General features: G+C 42.6%; 1 protein-coding gene across 3 annotated transcripts in view; it reads right to left on the reverse strand.

The window, feature by feature from the left end:
* The window catches only part of PPP1R12B (protein phosphatase 1 regulatory subunit 12B), a 185,028-nt gene that overhangs the window by 40,692 nt on the left and 132,182 nt on the right, over positions 1-12,154 (reverse strand). The window contains exon 1 of one of the 3 annotated variants that reach the window (XM_080918064.1): positions 2,262-2,966. The exons of the other annotated variants lie outside the window; for them this stretch is intronic. Within the exon in view, the coding sequence (XP_080774190.1) occupies positions 2,262-2,363 (102 nt within the window). The 5' untranslated portion in view covers positions 2,364-2,966. Of the gene's footprint in view, positions 1-2,261; positions 2,967-12,154 lie in introns of those variants that run through there. 3 annotated transcript variants of the gene reach the window in all.

Below are 12,154 nucleotides of genomic sequence, written 5' to 3' on the forward strand. Positions count from 1 at the left end.
AGGCAAGCCACGTCGCTGTTACGTAATCCGTTTAACACCCAGCTTGCAGGGCAGCAGAGGACCAACCTGCTGCAACTAGACGTCAGAAGAAACAAAACAACAATAAGTGCATTGTTAAGGTATACCCAAAACCCAGCTACACCCAATTTTTTAACCAGGTACCCCAATTAGTCAAACATGAGAGTAATCGAAGAAACAAGTGAAATCTCGTGAGAGGAATCCCGCCTTGGTAAGTAAATGAAGACATAACGGAACACTAATGTCACATGAAAAGCAATGTTCTCTACAGGAGAGCCCAAGCCTCTCAGGTCACTGATCTGATGCTAGTGTTGGAATCTATGGCCACTGACCGGCCACTAAAACTGAGGTATGATCTCTTATTAAACTTACCTATGTTTTGATTTCCTATAATCTAAACCCTCACATTTTCTCCCACTGTGCCCTCTGTCTAAGACAGGAGTGGGAGGCGGAGAATGAGGACAGAAAGGGTGGAGGCAGGAGGAAAGAAGCACCCAACTGCTAATGAAGGAAGGGAAAAAAAGAGAACAGGAGGGTAGTTACTAATCAGAAACTTGCTGAGTGATCACAGGTATGGCATATGCCTCTGGGAGCTGTATGTGCAATGACAGAGCATTAACCAGGGGCTCTTCATATCCAAAGGTGCCATGGAGTATGTGGGGGGAGGCGGTGAAAGGAAGCATTAACTGAGGTAATGGTGCTCTGTTCTGTAGACATCAATTAGGGGCCACCAGAAAATATCCAACGGCTGCTGCAAAAAGTGCCTGAAGCCCTGTGGTAAAGGGAGATAGTGTCCCTTTACACAGGAGAAGAAACATTCCAGCAGCTCAGAAGACACTGCACACCACAGTCTCCTTTGGTCTTCTCACAAAAGAAAACACAAGCAAAACAGTTTCACATAAAAAAAATTTTTTTTTGATACTCTAGTAAGTAAATATCTCTGATTGGAGTCCCAGACCAATACACCGCATTCCGAAGTCTATTATATGATAACTTACACACTGAGATACTAAAAATGAAAATAAAACAATAAAAAGAAGCTGCTGAGGTTTCTTGTAGATTTTCTCCCCACAGCTCTCCAAATAAGGAAGCCCAACTGCCCTCTTCTGGGGCTGTGTGTATGCTATACCACAGTCGAGCTCCTAAGAGGGAGCTGCTCCTTGTCTACTACCTAATATGCCCATCAGGGATTCTCACCGTTCATTTGCTGCCGGTAGCATTTCTTGCTTTTGCCAGCTTTTGACCAAGGAGGACACTAATTAGATACAAATGTCCCTATGTTTAAAAATTCAGCAGAGACAGTCATCAGAGGCAGTGGAGAAAGTCTTAAATGGCCCTGCCTAGGTTATCACTAACCTAGCTAGCTGTCAAAGGTCGGAGTTATTTCTTTGGCTTTTAAGCAAGAAGTTTCCTGATGGTACCTGGGAGGAAGGTTGCATGTATTCATAAGGTTTAATTTGTCTTGACTTTTGTCACTTACAGAGATATAAAACAGGCAAAGGCAATACTATCTTATGCATACACATATGAATACACATGTGGAACTTGCAAATGATGAAAATTTGATTTACACAGCTTCATGCCATTTGGGAGCTTTTTCTTTTGAAATGGTATTGATCCATAAAACACAGGAAGAACAACAACTGACTACAGACAAACAAACAAACACACAAACCCTAAAGAAAACCTCCATAAGACACTGCGATAAAACCCTGGACTCTGCTAGGCATCGGTGGCATACGCTTCCATTCTCAGTGCAGGAAGCTGAGGCAGGTGGAGCTCTTTTAGTTTGAGGCTAGCCTGGTCTACAAGTCGAGCTCTAGGCCAACCAAGGCTACATAGTAAGACTCTCTCTCAAAAAAGCAAAACAAACAGAAAACTAAGAAACCAACCACCAACCAAACAAAATAAAACAAAATGAAAAACTAAACAACAGATTACACAAAACAAAAAAAGCTCTCCAGAATCTTACTACCAAGCATTTTACAAAAGATTAAAAAGCTGAAAGGCAGAAATCGTAGCCTGAATTATTTAAGTCTGCTTTGACTTAAGTTAGTATCAAGTACGGTGCATCACAACCCCTTTAGGAAGGCTAGCTGGGCCTTTACCTGCAATCCCCCCTCTTTATCGAGTTCTCTAGATTCTGAAATGCCCCATTTTCTCAGCCTCAGCTTGAAAGTTACATGTAAACACATTTCCCACCATTGACATGCTAGGATCAGACATAAATAAAAAAGGCTTACTCGGAGTGTCTTGGCAGTCGGGGAGGGAGATGCTGGGGGAGAATCGGACTGAGATTTCCTATTCCGTGTGAATTCCTTACTTCGTGTATATAAAGAGGACATCCTGGGGATGGAGACAGACACCCAACCTCTGAATTCTTCACACAAAGCTGGGATCTGTCCCTGTAGATAACTTTTACAGAATTCCTCTTTTTGAGCTGATACAAGATGACTTTGGAGAGAACTAAATAAAGGATAAAAGCCGCCTTGCAAATCCCAGTCTTGAGCTCTGAGCTGGTCCACGGTTACAGAGCGTGCGTGCTGTATCCCATCAGTATTCCAGTGTGGCTTCAGTCACACGTATGAGCAGTAGGTGGCACGTGCCAAACACCACCTTTCATGCCTAGACTGAATCCGTGATTCTGTCCAAAGGTCACTTGCTCAGGCTGGCTTGGGAATAAAACCTGAATCTGGGTTCCCGACGACTCCTGATTAAAATCCCAGAGGAATGGCCGTTCTGGCTCTTGCTGCAGATGAGTCTGGGGGACAAGCACTGTCCCTTTATCCGGAAGGAAGAAACACACGTCCTGGGGAGTCGCCCTGTCTTCCCTCAGTCTGACTCCACTGGGCTGTCAGGGTCTGAACTGCTGTGCTAACCTCAGGTACAACAACTAAAGCACAGAGAAGGAACTAAGTGTGTGGGAAGGAAGCGGTCTGAGGAAGTGAAGCTTTCCTAAGTCCTTCCAGACGAGCTGCCTTTGCTCTAAACACTCAGAGTCATACGCACATCTTCCCCTCCCTCTTCTATTTTCTGACATTCCAAATCCCCATTCGCTCAGCGAGGAATGCTGGAGAGTAGCCAAGGGCAAGGATTCACTTTCAACCCAGAACTCGGTGGCCACTTGTAGAAGGCAAAGAAAGCCGCCAGCTTCTAGGAATTGAGGCTGCGGGCACGCCTTAGGGGCAACCCCACAACCTCCAACTGATATTACCCCAGAGCAAACAGCAGTGGCCAAGGCTCATCTCTGAAACCCTTCTTTTGCGCATGAGAACGGTGATTTTCAGCTCTCTGATCTCTCAAGTAACAGGCCCAGACAGAAATATGAAAGTACCTTCAAGCCTTTTATGTGAAGTTTTAAAGCTTGTCATTCTTGCGCTTTGAGAAAGGCCAGCAGCTTGAAACTCTGGGCACTGCAAAGTAAGCTCTGTAGACCAGGGATCTTACTGGCTTAGTCTCTACTAGAAAACGTGCCAGGGTTTCTTAGGACAGGAAAGTGTGAAAGCGGCATAAAGGTGGCAGGGAAACAATGACTGATAGATGGCAGGGCTCAGCAGCACAGAGAGAAGGAAGAGTTAACAAGGAAGGAATTTCTTTGCTGGGCGTTGAAAGAGCTTGCACTTGGCCTTGAAGAAAATCTCTCTCGTCATGGCTGCACAGTCCAGCATTTCCAAGCCAGATGCTTTTGAAGCCAATGGGTTTGTCCTCAGAGTAACAACTCACTTCCCCCAGGTTCTTGGAAACTCTGTCCTACTCTCCCCTTCCCACATGGAATTTATACTCTTCCCCTTAACCACTTCCAACTAATGACTCATTTGCCTTGGTTGTTTTGATATCTCTTTTGTTCCAAACACTAATTTTGTGACATTAAATAAGCAAAAGTGACCATCAACTTGGGGCGGGGGTCAGTTCAATGAATGCAGCTAAGAAGGATTTACAAAGAAGTCTTGATTCGCTTTCAGTGTGACAACAGTTCCTTAAGACTAGTTAACCCTACAACAAGCTAGAATTACAGGCTCCATCCAAAAGGCCAATTATTGTGAGAATTCTGATCTATAATTTTTTTGTTATATTTATTTTATCTGTGTCTGATGCAGTACACATGTACCATGGCGTCTCCCTCCCTCCCTCCCTCCCTCCCTCCCTCCCTCCCTCCCTCCCTCCCTCTCTCTCTCTCTCTCTCTCTCTCTCTCTCTCTCTCTGTGGTATACATGTAAGTGGAAGACAACTTGGGAGAACTGCTTTTTTTCTTCTTCTTCACCATTTGGTTTCCAGGGATTGAACTCAGGTTGTCAAGTTTTGAATCAGATCCTTCACCCACGGAGCCATTTTTCTTACCCCAGTAAAAGCCTCTAAGCAGTCTCAGCTCCTGGACCTGTCTCTCAAGTTTACAGTAATTTCACTTACTAGCAATTGGAGCAGTTCATAAACCCCTTTCCTCTTTCCACCAAGACAGGGTTTTCTGTGGTAGACCAAGCTGGGCTGGAACTCAGACATTCACCTGCCTCTGCATCCCGAGTGCTGGGAAGAAAGGTGCGTGCTACCACCACCCAGCAAACCCTGTATTCTTACAGGCCATTCTGTCCCTTCTCATTATATCATGTCTACTAATGAAGTTCAAACAGTGATAAATTCCTTTCTATCAGAGAGTTTTCATATATCCTATGTCCTCGACTCGCCCCAACCGACTTGGCCCACATTGTCCAGTCATCAAGAAGCATTCAGAGCACCACTGAGGATGAGCTCTCACCTACTCAGCCGAATACAAGCCGACGTGAAAAGACGACCTGCCGGTAAGGCAGCCAGGGCCTTACTGATGATTTAGAGGATCTGAGATGCTCATAGGAACACACTGGGTCTGGTCCTGAGAGCTTCTCCAGAAAGTTGAATCTAAATTCTTCATTCTAAATTCTTAAAGACTCTAAATTCTTTGAATCTAAATTGTTTGGTTTGTATGTATATTTCATTTTTGCCAAAACATGTATTGTCCCTTTAAGATTCAAAAACTATTAATTCCCCTGAAAATGAAAGCATCTTTGGTATCCAGTGAAAAGAGCTGAAAGGAAATGAACTTGGCTGCAGTTATATGGAGAATCTAGTTTTCAAGTCACACACCTTTGTAGTGTCACTTGTAAAATATGGATCCAGAGTCAAACAACCTACCTTTTTCTCTGCCCATCCTACATTTTAACATCCTGCCTAAGGACATTCTTGGTATCTGTTTGGTTTCAGACCCCAGGTCAAGCATCTCAGGTGCATATTTTACATAGCAAAGCAGACCTGGCCTCCAGGTTCTCCTAGCATTCCTCAGTCCCTACCTGGCATAGTCTGCCCCCACCAGCCCAGGGGATGGGCTGCCCTTCTCCCAGAGCTCTTCCCTCTATAAGCCAGACCGCCCCCCTCCACACCCCTTTCTCTCTTTCTCTCCCTTCTTTCCTCTTTCTTTTCATCTAAAAGACAATCAGCACGAAGGGACATCTGACTAGGAACTGTTCACCTTGCTCCTCTTTGCCTCCCCAGGCAGGGATTCTTCAGTTGATAACTGAAGCTAGTCTTTCTCAAATTGGATCAGTAACCAAAGAGTCTGATCAAGAAAATCCCAGAAACAGACTGCCAATGAGCTGAGCTTTGCAGAAGACAGTTGTTTAAAACATTACTTATTTCAGAGAAGTAGGACAAAATGGCTCAATTGTTTTATTTCTTCTAGGTAAGATAAAGGGAAGGGGTTGGTGGCTATAAATAAATTAATAAATTCAATAGTCTCAAACTATAAGAACAAGAAACTAAAGGGTGTGTATTTGAGTTGACATATACCAAACATGTGATCATAAATGAAGACCCTCACTTATAAAGGCAATCCTGATCAGAACTCCCATTGATTCAACACTGCCAAAACTCACAGGAAAAATTATGAGTCAGGTCTTTTCTTGTTTTTTGTTCTTATTATTCAAATCAAGAAAATGAAATTCTGTAGTTTACAAGTGACATTTAGCAAATTGCTTTGCAGTGATGACCGCCATTGGTGAACATGCTCCCACAGTAATGGGTAGTTTTCATTGTTAACTCGACTAGAATCACCATGAAGAAAGTGTCAATAAGGCCGGCTGCCAGAGCAGAACGGTGTGTGGGCATGTCTGTGAGAGACTCTTGATTTTAAGTGGTGAGGGAGGACCCAGCCTAGAGTGAGGGGTACCATTCCTAGTTTGGGTCCTGGGCCGTTGTATAGAGAGAGTGAGCTAGCAAACTAGCTAACGTTTACACTCATTTCTCTCTGGCTGTGGAAGTGATGTGAGTAGATGTTTCAAGTTCCTGTCACCTTCATTTCTCGGCTATGAAGAATGGAATCTGGAATTTTAAGTTAAAGCAAACCCCTTTTCTCCTAAATGGCCTTTTCTCCGGGTATTTTGTCAAAGCAGAAGAAAAGACACCAGTCATGCTGTACCTGTGGCCAGAGAGCATGTGGGCTTTAGTCATATGCCCTGGGATGAAAGTTAAATCTCTGCTTAACTATCTGACATGGTCAGGTTCTTTAACTTCAGTGAGTTTTATTTGAGTCACTTCCAAAATGATGAAATAGAATGTGCAGTTATATGAGTTAGGATTAATAGAGAATTAACTAAATCATACCCAACAAGACTATACTTAGTACAAGGTAGTTATCATAAAACGTTCTTGGCAATACACATATGGGTTTATAAAAATTGGAGGCAGACCCTAAACATTAGCCCCTAAACATTAGCTTTCTCATTTTATGCTGTTTTTCTTTCTTAAAGAATGATTTCATTTTTATTTATGTATATGTTTGCACATGATCACATTAGTGCAGGCCTATGAGGAGGCCAGAGGTGTCCGATTCCCTGGAGCTGGAGTTATAAGTGGCTGTGAGCTGTCTGATGTGAGTGCTGGGATTGAACTCGGGTCTTGAAGAGCGGTAAACACTCTTTACTGCTGAGCCCACTCTCCAGCTCCTGCTTTGATTTTCTCAAAGCCACATAAAAGACTTGAAGTGATAATAGAATCTCCTCAAGGATTTAAGAAAGAACTTTTTCCTCTGCCTACCTTGTTCCTCATCTTATTTCCTGGAAGGTAGAGCCCTGGGTAAAGGGACGCTTTGGTAATGAAGCTGCAGCCTGGTATAGTTAGGGACTACATTTACACAGGATGCTGAACAAAAAAGTAAATGCACTAAAGATAAAGGGCTATTAATAGGGTTTTATTGTTTTTAAAAATGATATAAATATGAAAGCCAGAAGACGTCTCTGCATTTTTAAACAGAATTGAAAGTAGTGATACAGTACAGATGGATAAGTGGAAATGTGTGCATGTATATATTCCCTTGCTTCTTCTTCCTCAGAGGGCCTGGGAAGAGCAATGCCCCAGTAATAGTTGGAGACCAGCAGCTGAATCCTAACAGAAAGGAACAGGACTCCTGGGAAGTGGCTGCTTCCAGAGATGGGGCAGACATAGAAAGGAGCCTGGTTCTCAACAGAGACATAACAAAAGAACACCAAAAGATGGGTTAGAAAATGGACACATGACAATCAAAAATGATAATAACGAATTATAAATACCAATGTGAAGGAGTGAACAACAATAAGCAAGAAGTGAGGAATGTTCCTTACAGTAAAAATGTCTACTATAAATGCAGTGATAAAGTTAGGGAGGGGAGATTATTATTATTATTATTATTTTAAGTAACCATTGTTGTAAAATCATTTGAGGAAAGGAATAGAAAATCAGCCCAAACCAGTGGTTAAAGTGGGTGACTAAATAAATTTCACAAAATCCCAAAATATTCCTTTATAATATACGTATTAATCACAAAGAACAAAAGGAATTCTTCCATGGAGAATCTTGGCACATGTCATCTAATCTATAGGTTAAAGCACAGTGAGTAAGAAGGTTTGAAAAAAGAACATATATGTGTCTTTCCTGTGACATCATGACACCATGGTGCCAAAAGGGTAGAGTGCTAGACTTATAATGAAACACTGGACCCACCCGAACCAAGGGATACGTCCTACTGGGCTCTTATCTCAAACATCAGCATAAAGAGTCAAGGAGAGGCTGATGAGAGAGCAAAAACTTGGTGGGTTCATGACTTGGGCTTGGGTCCTTTTATCTGAAGTGATGGTGTGACAATTGGTAAGACCTGAACTTGGTCACTGAGTGAGGGCATAAAGAGATCTTTGTCCTACTCTTAAATATTTATGTGGTTTAAAACTGCTTCAGAACAAAACGAAGTCTAGTTCTTCCATCTCACTGGGGTGGTAGAAGATGAACAGAGGCCTCACCTCCAGAGAACTTGAGAAATAGCTTCTCATTTCAGAGGACTCGAGGAGTTCACAGAGCACGGTTGTCAAAGCAACTATTTGGGAGGGTACAATGGCTATAATTTGAGACTCATTAATAGGTCATAAATCAAGGTAGTGGCTCACAGCCAGATCAATAAAAAGTGAAGCCAACTAGTAAATTCTAGTGTTACACAGGGCTATACTTTCTTGAAACCGTTGTTTCAGGTGTGTAGAATATATTTATATATGTACACAATGTGAATTGGATCATAATGTCCAATGTATTTCAAACTGCGGTTATAGGGAAGGTTTGCAGTTGGTGGTGTGGAGACATTGATATAACCAAGAAATTAGCACAAGTCTTTTGGTGAAGAAAAAAGCTGAACAGCTTTGGTCAGGCATAAGGCAGGGACAGCCATCCAATTTTTGAGCTATCAAACTGGCAAGGAGTACGTGCTTGGAAGTAAAGCTGATCCAATATTACATTTCATCAGTAAGTATGAAAACACTATAGTCACTGCTTATGAACCTGAATGTGGAATTTGACAAATACAGTTATAGGGTGGGAGAAATAATATGGTGGTCAGTGTCAGAATGTCCTCCACACAACTGGCAACTCAGAATCAAGTGTCATTATCATATGAGGAGGGACAGGCAGCAGCAGTTGCTGCTGTCTTTGGTTTTCAAGCTTAAATTGGGGAGAAGAAAGAAAGAGTAAGTATGCAGAATAAGTGGGTGGGGCAGAAGAAGGCACAACAGGCTGTACAGGCCTGAGGACCTGAGCCCAGCCCTAAAGCCAGATGTGGTGACATTGTAATCCTAGAATGTCACTGCAGAATGGGACCTGGTGGAGACAGGACTGCCAGGAAGCTCAGGAGCCACATCACATTACACTGCAGCAAAACAAGAACATGCACTGCCCTAAAACAAGGTGGAAGGTGAGAACTAATACACACACACACACACACACACACACACACACACACACACACACAGAGAGAGAGAGAGAGAGAGAGAGAGAGAGAGAGAGAGAGAGAGAGTGAGAGAGACAGAGACAGAGAGAAAGACTCTTACCAACAGAGATCAAGAGAACTGTAGTACCCCTGTAACAGTCCTATCCTTTCTAGAAACTTCAGGATTGATCCTGAGCTACAGGATTTATGGCAGTATTAGGTGACTTTAGTGAGAAACCAGGTCTAGTCCTAGACTCTTCTGAAGAATTTTCAAGCCTGAAACTTAAGCATATATTCTTCTATTTTGATACAGTGACAAAATTTAATTTGATACAGCAAAACTATGGGAAAGTCCCTTAGGAAAGGTGAGCACAGCTTCCAGACTCCAAAGGTCTTCAAGGCCCAAAGGGGACCCCCAACAGTTCACTAGACATTACCTCATCTTTCAAGAATTTCTTGGCTGCTTCCTGCAAATCAACTTTTAAGTAACTTAGTTTGTAATAAACTAAGTTGCTATAATATGGACATTTAAAATTCAGATTTAGGGAGGTGGTAAGGAGTCAAATATTACCAGTCAAGAATTATAGTTTAAATAGTTTACTCTTTCTTTGGAACAAAGAGTCAAACACAGAGCAATCATTTTGGGGCCTGTTTATGAATATAAGGGTCAGTGAATAGATTTTTATTTTTCATCGTCAACACACACTTTTCCTTCACTAACCCATCTAACCACCATTAAAGTGTCTATTCCATGCAAAGTGCTAGTAGGGAAGTATAAAATTCCTTTATGATTCCTATCTTCAAAGAAGTCACCAGAAATATTAAGATTTATATAGCTACAAAAGAGTCTCCTAACTGCCTTAGAAAACCTAACCTCTAGTCTTACACACACACACACACACACACACACACACACACAGACACACAGACACACATATATTTTAAATTATGTGTCTGTGTGGGCTATGTGAACCTGGTTTCCAGAGGCATTGGATTCTCTGCAGCTAGATTTTCAAGAGGCTAGGAATTGAACTTGGGTCCCAGAGTATATTTAGATGCTGAGTCATCTCTCCAGGCCCTTCTATATGTTTTAATATACTCATTTCTGACTTCATACTAAGTACATATGGTTTTTGTTGTTGTTATTTGGTTTGGTTTAAGTGCTGGGGCTTGAACCCAGGGCGCTGTACATGCTTTGCAAGTGCTCAAACACTGAATGACATTCCCAAGTGTAATTAAGCTGTTTTTAAAATACTTCTGATGGTACCGAGACAGACTGGAAGCTCCTCCATGTCTGTAAGAGCTGCACTCACTGGCCCGTGCATTTATCCTGGTATTTTATGGCTAGGAGTCTAGAGAAGCTGCAGCTAGTGTTTGGGGGGTGACGGAGAATGAAATGTTCTGAAGGGAAAAAGGTTCTCCCTCTCTGTTTTCCCATTTTAAAGATTTTTGTTATGAGTACTTTGCTTACATGTAGGTACATGCACCACACATGGGCCTCATACCTACGGAGGTCTACAGAGTGTTGAATTTCCTGGAATTGGAGTTACATATTGGTGTGAGCTACCACGTGGGTGCTGGGAACAGATCTCCATCCTCTGCAAGAGCAGCCAGTGCTCTTAATCACTGAACTGTCTCTCCAGGGATCTATTTTCCTGTTTTAATGCTCAGCTTTGGTGTAAGTGCTATGAAGACCCTGCTCTTTGGCAGAGGTGGGAAAGATACAGATGACAGCATAGTTAGTAATGACTCCAGAGAGAGAGAGAGAGAGAGAGAGAGAGAGAGACAGAGACAGACAGACAGACAGACAGACAGACAGACAGAGACAGAGATGGGGGGGCACATTAGGGATTTCATCACAAATCTTTAAAATTAATCCTCCTAGGTGGAAGAGGGGTTTGACCTTCAAGACACATGCATGGAGATGTAGAACAGAGAGAAGCCAGGCAATTCTTTCAGTTCAAAAAGGGGCTTTTGATTGTGTTCTTTTTGAAAAGGCAATAAAAGTTTAGTCAGGACCAGAAACATATCCACTAAAAAGCTTGTGCACATTCTGTTGGGCTGTTTGTTGTGAGGGGAGGAGGCAGTGTTATTTTAATGTGCAAGGTAGCAACAGAAAAAAAAAGTAAACAGGACCTATAAATTGCCCAGATGGGGCTTATAAGTCTTTACCTTTATGTATGTGTGTACACATATTTGTGTTCACATGTATGTCCATAGGTGTGTATAGATGTGTGTGGATGTGGTGGACTCTCATGTTCATGTATGTGTGTGTGTTTATGTGTGTGTGTGTGTGTGTGTATAGATAGCATGTCAATGTGGTGAACCCAAGGTTGATGTTGGGTTCTTCCTTGCTCACTTTCCACCTGTTCATGGAGCCAAAGTCTCTCAACTGAACCCAGGCCTACACAATAAAGCCAGTCTGGCCAACCAGTTTTCCAGGGATCTACTGTCTTCAACTTCTCAGTGCTGGAATTATAGGCAGGCCACCATGCCTGCCCAGCATGGGCTCAGGGAATACAAACTTTGGTCTTGCCTTGGAATTGGTCCATTAGGGGTGTGTGTGCCTCATAGACCTGCTGGCCAGTGAGCCCCAGAGACCCTCCTGTTTCTGTCCACTCAGCAGCTCTTGGATTATACAAGTATGCCACTGCACCTGGTGCTGCTACTTCTTAACATGGGTGCTAGAAATCCAAACTCAATTCCTTGTGCTTGCCCAGGAAGAATTTTATGGACTAAGGTATCTCCCCAATCCTGAGATTCATGCTTTGTAGCTAAATTTACACTTAGGAACAGCTTAGAAAGGCAAATATTTGTGGGAAGCTACTTCTTTTTCATGTGAACAACCTAAGCTTAATTCCACTTTCACATGCCTTTGTAATGGTGGGT

The sequence above is a fragment of the Micromys minutus genome (genome assembly GCF_963924665.1).
Source record: "Micromys minutus genome assembly, chromosome: 6".
NCBI classification, from domain to species: Eukaryota; Metazoa; Chordata; class Mammalia; order Rodentia; family Muridae; genus Micromys; species Micromys minutus.